The sequence below is a fragment of the Tachyglossus aculeatus genome, chromosome 9, assembly GCF_015852505.1.
Source record: "Tachyglossus aculeatus isolate mTacAcu1 chromosome 9, mTacAcu1.pri, whole genome shotgun sequence".
NCBI classification, from domain to species: Eukaryota; Metazoa; Chordata; class Mammalia; order Monotremata; family Tachyglossidae; genus Tachyglossus; species Tachyglossus aculeatus.
This window is the reverse complement of record NC_052074.1, coordinates 61,216,297-61,231,271: the sequence shown is the minus strand read 5'-3', so window position 1 is coordinate 61,231,271 and position 14,975 is coordinate 61,216,297. Positions and strand designations below refer to the sequence as shown.

The 14,975-nt window shown below is 39.7% G+C and overlaps 2 protein-coding genes across 2 annotated transcripts in view; one reads left to right on the top strand and one right to left on the bottom strand.

The window, feature by feature from the left end:
* Positions 1-11,373, top strand: part of CERKL (ceramide kinase like) — an 83,737-nt gene extending 72,364 nt beyond the window's left edge. The window contains exons 7-13 of the mRNA XM_038750997.1: positions 2,880-3,057; positions 3,346-3,411; positions 5,075-5,100; positions 5,194-5,302; positions 7,248-7,344; positions 10,439-10,608; positions 11,121-11,373. Coding sequence (XP_038606925.1) covers positions 2,880-3,057; positions 3,346-3,411; positions 5,075-5,100; positions 5,194-5,302; positions 7,248-7,344; positions 10,439-10,608; positions 11,121-11,202 — 728 coding nt within the window. The 3' untranslated portion in view covers positions 11,203-11,373. The remainder of the gene's footprint in view (positions 1-2,879; positions 3,058-3,345; positions 3,412-5,074; positions 5,101-5,193; positions 5,303-7,247; positions 7,345-10,438; positions 10,609-11,120) is intronic.
* Positions 11,374-11,382: 9 nt separating this feature from the next.
* Positions 11,383-14,975, bottom strand: part of ITGA4 (integrin subunit alpha 4) — an 82,794-nt gene continuing 79,201 nt past the window's right edge. Inside the window, exons 27-28 of the mRNA XM_038750996.1 lie at positions 14,717-14,836; positions 11,383-13,461 (exon numbers count right to left, since the gene is read on the bottom strand). Of these exons, the coding sequence (XP_038606924.1) occupies positions 13,369-13,461; positions 14,717-14,836 (213 nt within the window). The 3' untranslated portion in view covers positions 11,383-13,368. The remainder of the gene's footprint in view (positions 13,462-14,716; positions 14,837-14,975) is intronic.

Here is a 14,975-nt window from a genome sequence, read left to right as displayed (position 1 = left end):
CTTCAGTCTGAGTGAATGATTTGAGATTCTGTTTTACCTAGAGCAGATAAACAAAGAAATGGAGGTTCATTTTCCCTTTTACATTGGGGCATACTCCCTACTATATCAAATCAAAGATCCAAGTAAAAAGCAGCATTGCACAGCGGATGGAGCATGGGCCTGGGAGCAGAAGGTCATGGGTTCTAATCCTGCTCTGCAACTTGTTTGCTGTGGGACTTTGGGCAAGTCACTTAACTTCTCTGTGCCTCAGTTACCTCATCTGTAAAATGGAGATTAAGACTGTGAGCCCCACGTGGGCCAGGGACTGCGTATTATTTTCTTTGCAACCCCACTAATCCACTGTGAATGTGTTCTGTCTCTTCTTCTCCTCATCTACCTGTTGTCTCTTCTTATTTCTCTATATGTACTTTTTATGGTACTTAAGCACTGAAGTGAACACAAGGTTGTCAGGTTGGACACATTCCCTGTCCCTCATGAGGCTCCCAGTCTTAATCCCCATTTTCCAGATGAGGTAACTGAGGCCCAGAGACGCTAAGTGACTTGCTTAAGGTCACCCAGCCGACAAATGGTGGAGAAAGGTTTAGAACCCAGGACCATCTAACTTCCAGGCCCATGCTCTATCCATGAGGCCACATTGCTTCTCCACTGTTAGTTCAGTGGAAAGAGTTCAGCTTTGGAAACCTGGAGAGGCGGCTCAAGTCCTGGCTGGGCCATCTTGGGTGAAGTGTTCCAGAAGCTTAGTGGGAATCCGGGAAAATTGCCGACTAACATGCGCAGCAGAGATCACAGTGGCTATCAAGTCAAATGTCTATTACGTTGAGGTAACACAGCACGGAATCAGCACTGTAATGTAGTGCTGTCAGTGGGTCCTGCATGTGAAAAAAAAAAAAGAAAACAACAAAACCCTCGTGCATTTCATAGTATCATACATCCTTTTCCTCTTCATTGCACTCCATGCCTCATGGAGCGTGGCTGACAGGGACGAGAGAGTGTGCATGTCACTGCCCAAACCACCAGCACAACAATCAATTCCTTCACACTGTTCTCCACGGAGTATTCCATTTCAATGTCCCATTATAATAATAATAATGATGGCATTTGTTAAGCGCTTACTATGTGCAAAGCACTGTTCTAAGCTCTGGGGGGATACAAGGTGATCAGGTTGTCCCACGGGGGACTCTCAGTCTTAATCCCCATTTTACAGATGAGGTAACTGAGGCTCAGAGAAGTTGCCCAATGTCACACAGCAGACGTGTGGTGGAGCTGGGATTCAAACCCGTGACCTCTGACTCCAAAGCCTGTGCTCTTTCCACTGAGCCACGCTGCTTTCTCAACTTCTCAACCATTATTCAACTTTGTGCAACCCAAATCTACTTCCATCCTGTCTCTGTGTTGGGAGCTCACAACAAACTAAACCACAAGAAACCAGAAGAAAATTCTGCCTGGATCAAATGAAAAAAGAAAAAAAAACTTCTGTGTTTAAGGAGAATTGCAGTACTCTGCGTCCTTTGAGAGGGAGACCTAAATCAGAGCAAGTTAATTGATCACTTATAGTTCATGTCACTAATGTGCTACACCTGAGGCTGTTGGGTCCTCGACCTCCAGAGGAGCTTCAGTACACTGCAGCGGGTAAGTCATTTGGCAGACAATGGAGGCAAACCCTTGAAACTGAGCATTTAGCAAAGGAGCAAGAAATAAGAAACTGGCCTTCCTAAGTGCCTTGAGACCATCTGCTGTTGCCTTTTACACCGGTGGGACAGCTCTAGGGAGCTTTTCCGTGTGTTTGATTGGACCTAAGTGCATTGTGGAGGATGGGAGGAGGAAGAATTTGGGGGTGCAGATCTGAATTGGAGGTTGGGGGTGATTTAGGAGGGACCAGGATACTTGAGAAAGAGGTATATATTATACACTGCAACTGACATCACGGTGCACAGTGGAGTGCAGTAATGACTCCTACACAGAAGGTTAGTGTTTGTCCTTTCTATTAGCATGTGAATGTTTTCCATATGTACCATTTGACTATCATCATCATCAATAATGACAGTGGTATTTGTTAAGCACTTTCAATGCTCCAAGCACTGTACTAAGCACAGGAGTAGATATAATATAAGCCGATGAAGTATTGCCCCTGTGTCTCATGGGCTCCCAGTCTAAGGGGGAGGGAGAACAGGTAGCTTATCCTCCATTTTACCAGATGAGGAAACCACTGCTTTCTGTAGACTTAATCACTTTACTGCATTTTTAATCGAGAAACCCTGCAGTAGTAAATCACGTGTGTCACCGCGACAGTGCCTTAGAACTTGAACTTCTTTGTTATAGGAACCTGTTAATTAGAAGTCACAAGTAGAAGAAGCTACCCAGAGGTTACTCCCTGCAAACTAATCAAATTTTAAACACATTCCTCTTTCCCGAAGATGATTCCAGAAGTGTTATAACCTGTAACATTCCCTACTTTTAGTGGGTAGTCTTTCAGGGGTTTGATTTCCTGGGAGACTCTCTTGCATCTGCAGAAGGAAAGGACAGGAAAATAGGTGGAAAAGGAAGCAGAGGGAAATGCAGGTGGGGTAAGTCTTTAGTGAACCTAAATCCATTTTTACAAATCAAAGTATTTTGGAAGCATCTTAGCAGGCCTGTTAGAGTATGACTTTCACTTAAAATGTTTAAACTTTTGAAGTTGAACTTGGAAATCAGAAAGCTGGAAACTCACCAGTAGTTTATGGATCATTGTAGTATAAAACAGTTGAAAAATTGATTTGTTTACATGGTCAGGTAATGGTGCAGCTCCAAAAGACTTTCCTTGCTACACAATTTTATCAGTTATGTTTTATAATTGTTTTAAGCAATTTTTTTTTTGCTTCTAATATTAATGTGACTTTCAGGACACATAAAACCAGTAGATGTGTGCGTATTCAGTAGCATGCAGAACTTTCTTCGCTGTGGATTCTCAGCTATGTTTGGCTTTGGCGGAAGGACTTTGGCTTGGGCAGAAAAGAAGCGTTGGATGCCTGCTACGCAACGAAGACATTTTGCTGTGGTTAAGACATTGGCAAATCTCAAGTAAGCTATTGTGTTTTAAACTGCCCCCTCTCATAGTTGACCAGTTAAACTGAGCCAAATAAGGTTCAGGAGATGATGCAGACCTACCAGAAATGGAGGTGTAGTGTGTGATTTTTCTTTCTAAAGAAAGTAGAATTTCATAGGATTATCTCAATTTTAAAATAAAGTATGATTCTGCAAAGAAGCATCTTCTCTATTTCCCCAACTTCAAAATAATTTGGATAGGGAAGATAATTTACTCACCTGGAATTTTGATCCAGTCGACAATAAACTCATTTATCATTCTAGGCCTACAGACTGTGAAATATCATTTTTACCACTGAATAATTCACAGGACTTTCAAAGTACCAACCGGTAGGTAAAATTCTCAAAGACATGTGTCTGCGTGTTTACATGGATGCGTTCATGGTCTTATGAAATGAGTTGAATATATGAAAATATTAGGAAGTGTATCTTTACTGCTTTCATTTTACAAAGGGCCCTGTGGTATTAGTGGTTTATATAATGGGATACTAGGACTGAAAGGGAAAAACAATGTAGGATTCAGTCCCAGCCACATTGAACACAAAGAAGTTGTCCCTAGTGGGTTTGTTGTGCTTAATGTTTGCAGTGCCTACTATTGTTTTACTCTTTTGCCTCCTTGTCTCTTTTTCCAGGATTTGTTTTAATGGTGTATGCTAAGTGCTATGTGACAAGCACTGCTCTAAATGTTGGGGTAGATACAAGTCAATCAGATTGGACACAGTCCCCATTCCACATAGGGCTCACACTCTTAATTCCCATTTTCCAGATGAAGTAATTTAAGCACAGAGAAGTGAAGTGACTGCTCAAGGACACATAGTAGACATGTGGTGGAACCGGGATTAGAACTCAGTTCCTTTTGACACCCAGGACCATGCTCTATCCACTAAGCCATGCTGCTTCTCAATGGCTTTCTATTTATAAATTCCTAAATCCTGCTACAACACTTTTCGGGAAAGGGTTTAGTTCCCATTCCTTTCCCCCTGCAGACTGGAAGCTCCTTGTGGGCATGGGCTGTTATTCCAATTGTTGAATTGTACTTTTCCACACATTCAAGTATAGTTCTCTGCACAGAGATTCATTGTATCCTAATAAATACCACTGATCTATAGAAGAGATGGGACCAAGTGTTGTCTGGCATTTTCAATGGGAAATATCCATAGCTAACCCAATGCCATGACTTTTTAAAACTAAATAGCACTGTCACTGATTTGGATGAAGCTGGTGGTCCACTCTGATCTCTCAAACCCTATTCTGCCATCCAGTATCCTGTATTTGTGTTGTTTTTCATCACTCAGTAAGTGACCTTGCCCTTGTTGATGGAAGTTCATCTAGGTTTTGTAGGATCGATTTTTCCAGTTTACTTAAATGACATCGCATTTGATTTCTGTCCTCTAAGGATTGGCAACCCTGCTATATTTAGAACTATCTACAAATCTCCCGGGTGAACCCTCAATCACTTTATCCAGGTTATGAATTAAGATATTGACGAGGATCAGCCCCAGGACTAGTCCCTGAGGGAAGCCACACCATCAAGTCCTCGATTTGACAAAGAGACATTGATTCCTTGCCCTACGGGTGTGAATATGGAGATGCGCTATGCACCACCTAATCGGATTATGGTCAAAATGAGACTTTCCAGCTTTGTCAATAAGGATGTTATGTGTAATGGAATTAAAAGCATTACTAAAGCCTAAATAAGTTTTATATATATATATATATATATATATATATATATATATATATACACACATATAAAGGTATAGTTATTTGGTGTCACTTTGGTCAAAGGAATTTAAATGAAAGCATCTCTTAAATTCTTCAGTGCACCAAATGATCTCGATACCACTATGGAATTGTCCATTAGTTGTTGATTCACTCTGACTTCCCAGTAAATTAAGCTGGCCCTAGAAAAGGAATCACATGAAACATAGTATGACTTAGTTGTTTGTTTCATTATTATCTTCTTTTTCTCATGATGCTTTTTTATTTTTAGAGAGAACTGTAGAATTCCCCAATTCGGTAAGTTCCAAAATGGCATTTTGAGTACCTGCATTGCTTTGCTCACATTGAGTTTTGTCAAGGACTAAGGCCATCACTGATTATTCTTTTTAGATGGTGATGACCCATGGCAGAAGGTCCAAGGATCATTCTTGAATGTCAGCATCATGGCATCACCCTGCTTATGTTCAATGGCACCAAGAGGTGTGGCTCCAAACACCAGGTTAGTATGGGTTTATAAGAATTAGAATAAGAGTCATCAATTCTAGCATATTCTTTTAAAACCTTGGTAATTCCCAAGTGTCTGTCTGTGTCTTTAACCACCTGGAACCTCAGCTTGATGTGGAATCTAATCTCAGGACTGTAATCAGTTTGGGAGATTAGGTTTGTGGCCAAATTGTCAAATTAGATTCATTGCATCCTTACTGGGTCAGTCCAGACCAACAATGGCCACCAAATCCTTTTAATAAATCAGGACATTTTCCTGGAAAACACACTACTCCTAAACATCACTAAAAGTGACCATGATGACTGCTACTCTGACAGACTGCTGGTAAAAGCCTCAATTGGATTTCTTTGTCGATGAGAGAAAACGTGCAGTTATCGGAGAAGCACTTAGTATAGTGTTTTAAGTACAGAGCTTAGTAAATATGACTGAATGAAGTCAATTCATGGAAGTTCCATCCGTTCTCAGGGGCTCCTCTTGATTAATGCAACATAAATAATAGTTATAGTACTAGTTAACCACTTACTGTGTACCAAGCACTGTTCTAAGCACTGGGAATGTGTCCCCGGTTTAAAGTGTAAAGAAAGAGGGATGTTGCCAGTGAGGGTGCCACAGTGTGGAGCTCCGGTCATGGAGATGATGATGATGACAATAATAATAATAATAGTATTAAGCACTCACTGTGTCATCACTTTACTAAGCACTGGGGGAGATGCAGGATAACCAGGTCAGACACAGTCCCTGCCCCACATGGGGCTTACAGCCTAAGAAGGAGGGAGAACAGGTATTGAACCACCCCATTTTACAGATGCAGATACTGAGGTGCAGAGAAGTGAAGAGACTTGTCCAAGGTCACACACAGCAGTCAAGTGGTGGAGCTGAGATTAGAACTCAAGTCCCCTGACTCCAAGGCATGGGCTTTTTCCACTAGGCCACATTGGATTTGGGGAGGAGATGTTGAGGCTACAATGCTCAGCTTCTCTGGACACAATGGACTTTTGAAAAATCTGAATTGAAATTTTGGACACCCTGCCACCTGGAAACTGTGAAGCCCAAATGGTCGAAATTCAACCCACCCACTTGGTTTTTGTGATATGCTACTATTGTGATCTGGGCTACACAAGCAGTTCTTTGAAGCATCAACCTAATTGCCCAAGTGTCTGCACAGTTTTACCCAACACATGTGAATTGTATACGATGGTTTCTTTAGGAATTAAAAGCCATGACAAAATCCAGGATATTTTTACAATCATGGAAACATTTGAAATAGATTATGTTGGAATAATGCCCAGTTCTTTCTCAGTTGCCATTTCCACAGCAAATCCATCGCTATATCCTTTTGCCTTAAGCTGCCTGGTTGTGCAAGAGATTTTATTGGCTCTAAAGTACCGTGGATTTTCAACATCCCATTCTATGTCGAACAGATGCAGTTAGACAAGGTTCGAAAGCTACATCACTTTAGCGAACACGGTAAAGCAACATTTGCTCACTTCATTGGCCCTGCTCAAGGATGCTTTTCTGTTTATTTAGTTTCCTGAGTTACTGAGCCTCTATGTGCTTAGAGGCATATTCAAATGGCATTTTAAAACTTAAACATATTCCCATTTAAAACCCTTGAGTAATTAAAATGGGGCTTTTAATTATGTCATGATAGTTGAGTAGAGTGAGTGATCATTTTCTTTTCAAGCAGACTTTTAATACAAGAGGTGGCTGAGGAGAAGGTTCTTTCTTAAGTGGAATTGATTCGTAATGACATTCCACTTAAGAAAAATAACCTCTGCAGAGTATAAGAAACATCTGAATCCACTCAGGTTAAGACTGATCTATTTCTCTTCCTCAAGTAGAGGTCATACAAGTCTGTAAGATATTGTAAGGCATTTTTCCCCCATTAATACTAAATAGACTGCTTAAAGTTAATGGAACCCAACCGTTAAATTTTCAGGTTAAACAGTGGAAGCATGGCTCTTATTATTTCCCGAAACACTTCTCGACCAGAATTTATCAAGCATCTGAAAAGATACTCCAGTGTAAAAAATCAGGTACTGAAAAATCCTCTTTTGTCATTTTAATAATAATAATAATAATAATAGTGGTATTTGTTAAGCGCTTACTATATGCATTGTTCTAAGAACTGGGGTAGATACATGGTCCCTGTCCACATGGGGCTCACAGTCTTAATCCCCATTTTACAGATGAGATAACTGAGGCACAGAGAAGTAAAAGTGACTTTCTCAAGGTAATACAGCAGACAAGTGTGATTAGAACTCAGGTCCCCTGACACCCAGGGGCCATACTGCTTCCCAGAGATGGTCATTATGGAGACACTTTACCAGAGGTGAATATTCATGTTTTCCTTTTTAAGAAGGCTTCAGTCCCTGTCAAACTGCCTTAGCCCAAATTTTATCTGAGTTTTGAAAATCACCAATCAGACTAATAGCGATTACCCTATTGGAGTCAGTTTGCTGCAGTTAGACAATGTAATTTATTCTGTTTTTCATAGGACAGTACAAATCTCCCTACAGGATGGTGTTACTGTGAAACAGGGCAAATTGAGATTAAGGACACGTACTCTGGTCCACATGTTACCCTTTGGAAGGAAAAGTGCCCAGGTTCCAAGTTTCTGTAAGCAACCTGCTATTAAAGGCTACAGAATTCCCATTAGACTATGACCTTTGGCTATTTCTGAAACCTGCTTGAAAACCCAATTCTCCTATATAATGGACATTACATTCTTTTAAAACTCCCCATTAAGGAAAGCTGTAGTTCTGTAGCACTGACTATTGATATGGTATGCACACCCACCCAAGCCATCTCTTCTGACATCATGAAGCACTTTATCCAAACAATGATAATTGTGGTATTTGTTAAGCCTTACAGTGTGTCAGGCATTGTACTAAGCGCTGGAGTGGATACAAGTAAATCGGCTTGGACGCAGTCCCTATCCCACATGGGGCTCATAGTCGCAATCCCCATTTTACAGAGGAGGTAACTGAGGCACTGAGAAGAGAAGTGACTTGCCCAAGGTCACACATTAGACAAGTAGTGGAGCCAGAATTAGAATCCAAGTCCTTTCTTATGCCAAGCCCCCTGCTCTATTCACAAGGCCACACTGCTTGTGATTTCAGACAAATGGTCCCTGAGCCCGTAACAACATTCTAGTCAAGATGTGTAGTGAAAGCACACGTTGGAGCAAAACTGAATGTATTGGAAATGCCTCATTGCCAACAATAGCTTGGAGTGGGGGGTCAATTTGGACTTTTGACAGGATCTCATTCTGGGTTCAAATAGCAAAAAGAGCCATTTAGTCCCATTGCCTGGAGACATCATGTGCAGTGGTGGTGAAACACTGGACTGAAATTTAAATAATTACTCAATTCGATCATGTTTGAGTGCAATTATTCATTTAATCATCTTTATTGCGCACTTGTGTGCAGAGCACTGTACTACTACTACTACTACTAATAATAATGGGTTTTGTTAAATGCTTATTACGGGCCAGTGACTATACTAAGTGCTGATATGGATATAAGGTTATCAAGCACTTGGGAGAGTACAGTGCCACAATAAACAGGCACATTTTGTTTATTATAAGAGTTTTCAATTTATCTGAACTAGGCCCACTTGGTCAATGCCTCCAAATGACCTCACCTGGCATGTGCACATAGGTACTTGAAATGGTGGCTAAAATGTGGGCAAGCGGTCACCCATGAAGGAAGGAAACTCAGCCCAATCCCACAAATATCCTCTGGCTAAGAGCCTCCTCATTGATTGTAAAATCAGTCCCTGTGGGCAGAGGACTGAACACAGGACCTGGGTGAGTAAAAATAGAGTTGGTTGACATGATTCCTGCCCAAAAAGAGCTTGCAATTTAGTGGAAAGGTACAAGAAATGCAGCATGGCTTAGATAGAGCACAGGCTTGGGAGTCAGAAGGACTTAGGTTTTAAACCCAGCTTCACCACATGCCTGTTGGGTGTCCTTGGGTAATAATATTGATGGTACTTGTTAAGCACATACTATGTGCCAAGCACTGTTCCAAGCAGTCACTTCACTTTTCTCTGCCTCAGTTCCCTCATCAGTAAAATGGGGATTAAGGGTGTGAGCTCCAAGAGAGGCAATGACCGTGTCAAACCTGAATAACTTGTATCTACCCCCACGTTTAGAAAGGCTCTTGGTGCATAGTAAGTGCTTAACAAGTACCATAATAATAATAATAATTATTATTATTATCATTATGTATTATATTCATTCAGAGATCCTGAGAGATTGAATTGCCCTAACTTGACTCTGTTTTTTTTTTTTTTAAATCACATTTCTGTGGATTTGGTTCAGGATTCTGTTCTTTTTTTAAATCACGTTTCTGTGGATTTGGTTCAGGTAATTATCGCAATTATCTAGACTATATTGTCATATCCAAAGGGCCTTATTGTACTGCAAACCCCTTTTATTCCAGGCCTCTTCAATTGGGAATTGTAAACTGCATACCTGGAGGAGCAGTTGATTTTTAATTTTTAATATAGATTAAAAAAAACCACTGTAGGGCTGTATGACAGCTATTACGACAAAATCAATTAATACTAATTTAAAGAATTCTTAAGATATAAACTGTTGCATTTTACTATTTGATGTGCATACTAATTTCATATAGGTTACAGCTTTTCATTTAGAATGGAGGAGAGAACCCCTAGGAGCTGACAGGTCTTTTCAGCCCTGATTGGAAACTCACGAGTTTTGTCAGAGCCTTGGGGTTGTCAACACAGGGACTCCGGCTCAGAAAGTCGGCTCTTAATAAAGCAAAAGGTATTCACTGTACTCAGCGCTTGGAAGAGTACAACACAGAAGAGTCAGTACGACAGGTTCCCTACCCACAAGACTGTAAGCTTGAAGTGGGCAGGGAATGTGCCTGTTTATTGTCATATTGTACCCTCCTAAGCACTTAGTGCAGTGCTCTGCACACAGTAAGCGCTCATAAATACGCTTGACTGACTTACTGCCCTGTGTCCTCATCCCTTGGAACAAGCTTTCTTAAAATGTGAAATGGCGAAGGGGTCTTCAGCTAAAATCCTCTAACGCCAAAGTTTAAAATGGTTCAACTCAATATTCATTTCTTATTTAACCTGTTTCTTTTTTTTAAGTTTAATTTTCCATTTATTGAGACCTATAATGTAAAGGAAGTAAAAGTCCAGCCAAGAAATAACAATAGCGGGTGTATCACAGAAGAGAAGGCCGAAGGAGCTACAGAGAACAATCACCTATGGAATGTAGATGGGGATTTAATGGAAGTGTCATCGGAGGTTCACATTAGGTAAATCTACCAAAGACACCATCTTTCAGCTACCAAAACATCATACCCTGACTTAATCACGTACCAGGTATTCAACAATAACGATTGCCCGATCCCATCTGCTCTGACTTTTGTTGTTATAGCTCTCACTTGATGTATTTGTTATTGCGAAAACATCTGCATCTATGCTATGTCTTAGTTTGTCCATGTTTCCAAATTCTTACATCTGTTTTCCTCTCAGATGGAGAAATATCCTGGAAACAAGATCTGAAATGTAGACTCGGGTTTGAGAGGCCTCTGGCTGCCAACCCCACAGAGAAGGGTAGTTGGGAAAGGAGACTTGAAACTAGCGTGAGACATTAAAAACAAGCACCCACATATCTGACACAAATAATTCACAAGTTTAATTGTGTATTTGTTAATTGAGAGTTATTAGAATACAGTATTGAGATGGGCTTGAAAACACTGACTGAATTTAGCAAATGAACCACCCAAATGATCCTGTTTAAATTTTTTTGTTTGTTTTTTTACAGAGTACATCCTCAGCTTATCCACTGTTATGGAGACAACTCAGAAGAATTAGGTGATCCCAAGGTAGCCTGTGATTGCTTATAGAAGAAATTTATGAAGTAAAATCGTCTAACTCCAGTAAGAATTTTTTTTATATGAGCTAACATATTTTTAAAATACAAATAGAGTATCTATAACTTATTGTATCTAAATCATTATTTTTGATGTTGTGAGATTTAGTTTTTTAAATTTGAAATCATTTAAAATGCTTCAAGACGAACAAAATTTGACTTTATGAAAAGTGTTTTATTGGGATTGTAAATTAAGATTTCAAATCTCTGAAATCTTGCCATTGTTCAAGTACAGCACCTTGCATTAACAACACTCCCTTTAAGGATAAACATTAAACAATTTGGGTACTTTATCAGGTCTTTAGTTTTCAGATATCAAATATATCATCCCCGTCATGTCCTCATTAAAAGCGAAAGTCTCTGGAAGCTAGATATACTTTTAGCCTGTTAATTGTTGACCCTCAGCAAAGCCTTGAGTACAGTCTACCACCAAATAAACCCTCAAACTTTATTCTAAAGAGGGCTGTTAGAAATGTTTTGTACTACTTACCCGATACTGACCTGAAAATAGTGAGGAAGGGTTTTTTTTTTTTTTTACTTTATTGACGTTTTTGAAGTCTTAGCATTAAACATCGGGCAACTGGGAGTAATTGGGCCAGATTTGGGCAAAAAAAAAACCCCAAAACCGCTGCCTTATGAAAGGTAAATTTAAATACCATCTGAGAGGGCTATACATGGCAACTAGATAGTAATGTAGAGCTCACGGTACCAATTCTCCAACAAGTCTACATGCTTTGCTGTAAATTCTCAGCACACACACACACACAGGTGGAAAGAGGTGTTTTATCCTGAGTGAGGGAGGTTGACCTGAATATCTGCCTTGGATCTGAATATCCAAAACATAGGGGCGATGATTCCAAATCCTCCCCCAACCCTCTATTTTTGAAGGAAGCCATGCCTCAACATGACTACGTACAAACACTTGGGAGCCCCGGGAGTTAAATTTGAGCACGTTTAAAAAATCTAATTTTTGGTTTAATGAGACTGCAAGAAATAAATAATACAGAGTTGAGTCTATATCCTATGAACAAAATGCATACCACCATAACTGATAGAAAAAGTATAAAAAAGCTGCATCACTGTACGTTAGTTATTAAAAGAAAATTCTGCTCTAAAATACTTTATGGCAACAGGGTTCTATTCATTTTCCTTCTGTATTTTCAGGCTACAGTTAAATTTTAAAATTGAATTTTTTTCCTCTTACAGAAATGGGATTTTTTTTAAAAGTCCAGATAAGCACCCACATAACACTACCATTCGAATAGCAAAGAATGCCACTCAAATAAATATTAGTGCATTTTGTAACTCTTGTACACATTCAAGGTAATTTTATACCACCCCATCCAATCTGTATCAAAAATAGTTGTTCACAATGGTTGTATTTTATCCAGCTTTTAAATGCTTTTTGGTTGTTTTTTTCAATATCTACTGTGAGGTCTGATTTTTCAAAATTCATGCATATTATATACATCAGTGTATTTCTTATATAGATAGTGGTTAAAGTGCAACCTTCCCTGGCTCTGAACTTTAAAAATAGCAAAAGTTTCCTTAATTTTCCTAATTTACAAAAGAATTGAAAAGTTGCCTGAAAGTTTTACTTCCCACTTCAGTCCTGGGTTTGTAGAAGAAAGTCTACCTCAAACTTTTAAGGTTTAGACATCTTTTCAGTTCTGCAGTCCTAAATAATTCATCGCCAAGCCATATTCTTTAAGGCCTGTCTGCATTAGTCTCAATCCAGTCGAAATAATATTTTTTTATTCATCTTAAATGGAGACTTTTGCCAGTCAATCCATAAAACACAAATGGTCTTTATTCTTCTAGAGTAGCTTCTTCTAAACAAACCTCTGAAAGTCAGAAACATTCATTGGAATACTTTGAATAGACTTCCTGGTCATCTTCTTTGAAAGCAATTGATGACTTAAGTGGGTCTTGTACATTCCACTTCCTGAGTCATGGAGAGCACAGTTGCTCATTTTTACCTTCAGAGAAACACTTGGGCTGACAAGTCAACTGCTTACTAGTGTTCTAGCCATTTGAAACGAGAGATCCGTTGGCTTGGTGAACAATTCACGATCTTTCTTTCTTGTAATTCCGTCTCCTCCCTCTTTTCAGTATACCTGAGTTGGTTAACTCCTCCTTTTTAATTTTCTTTGCAGCTGTCTACATAGCTCCAACTTTGTCTTCTATCCTCATCTTGTTGTATTGCTTTGTATTGCCTTTTAAAGAAGCCAGCCTGAAAAACACACATCATCTTGGCATAAGAATATATTTACATGCATATCTACATGTAAACACTTTGAAAACGATCTCTCACACAGTAGAAACATGTAGTGGTAGTGTCAATGTCATTTTTTCCAAGAAGTGGAGCAGCTAATGAAGATTGGTTATCCCACTTCCTCAGGTGCCAAAAATTCCACCTTGAAGTCAGGGAGGAACTTTGGGAATAACTTTGGGAATAATAATCCTTTTGTAGTACCAGTGTTTCTTTGGAGGGTGGCAACATTTGCTACTGCAGTGAGCTATACCATTTTCTAGTGGTCTGTGAGAATTAACCCTCTTTCTGATGAGTCCAGTTTTCTCCCAGGAGTAACTTTAGGTTCCTGAATTATTTGGCTCCTTTGTTTCAAAAGGTACTGTAGCTCTTCATTTCCTGTTAGTACTTTGTAATATATTTGTCTTTTTCCTTCTGGGCTCCTGTTCCCATCCCTTTCCTCACTTTTATTTGAGTTTACACCCACAGTTGCCAAAGGTTGAGAACCAGATAACTGAGATTTTTATTAAGCTCTTACTTTGTGCACGGCCTGCAGTATGCTAAGAATTGAAGTATGGTCAGGTCAGATAGATTTTGGTCTCACAAGAGGCCCACAGTCTAAGGCAAAAGGAAAATGAGTAGCTCTTTCCCCATTTTCCAGATTTCAGTCAGTCAGTTGGATTTATTGAGCTCTTATTGTGTGCAGAGCACTGTACTAAGCATTAGCGAGAGCACAATGATAGACACAGTCCCTGCCCACAATGAGCTTACAGTCTAGAGAGGAAACTGAGGCCCAGAGAAGTTAAGTGACTTGCCCAGATTGCAAATTCATACTTGACTCAAACACCACAATCACCCTCTCCCATTCCCCTGTCTGGTCAAATCCTAAATCTGAGAAGGTTACTCTCCTCAAATGAGTCTGATCAAAGTATCTAAATGAGTCTGTAAACTTCCTGAGGGCAGGGATCAGTTCGACTTCCTTCTCTTGTCCTCTCCCTTGTGCTTAGTACAGTGCTCTGTACCCAGTAAGTGCTCAGTGAATACCACTGATGGATTAAATTGCCACTTTGGTTTTTGACAGTTGATTCATATGAGAGCCCAGGTGGTTGAGGTAAACATGATCTTTTTTGAGGATGCCCAAAACATCAAGGGGTAGTGTCCTGTAGCAGACTACGGTATTTTCTTTGACAAAATTGCAACCCATGTCACTAGACGAATACACAAAGAAATGACTTACCTTCCACAGAACATAAGAAATAAATAAAAGTAAACTAAGTCCAAGACCCAAGCTAACTGAAATGATTGCTACAGTAAAATAAGGTTTGGGCTTCTGGTGATGCAACCCTTCCAGGATTACCTAGGTGAAGGAAAAAAGGGAAACAAGGCAGTTACTGTAGAGTTAAAACATGACTGACCCAGAATGGACCTTTCTAGTTTCTCTACCTATCTAGAAACATTCAGCAGAGCAGTGTGGTCTAGCGGAAACAGCAAGGAAT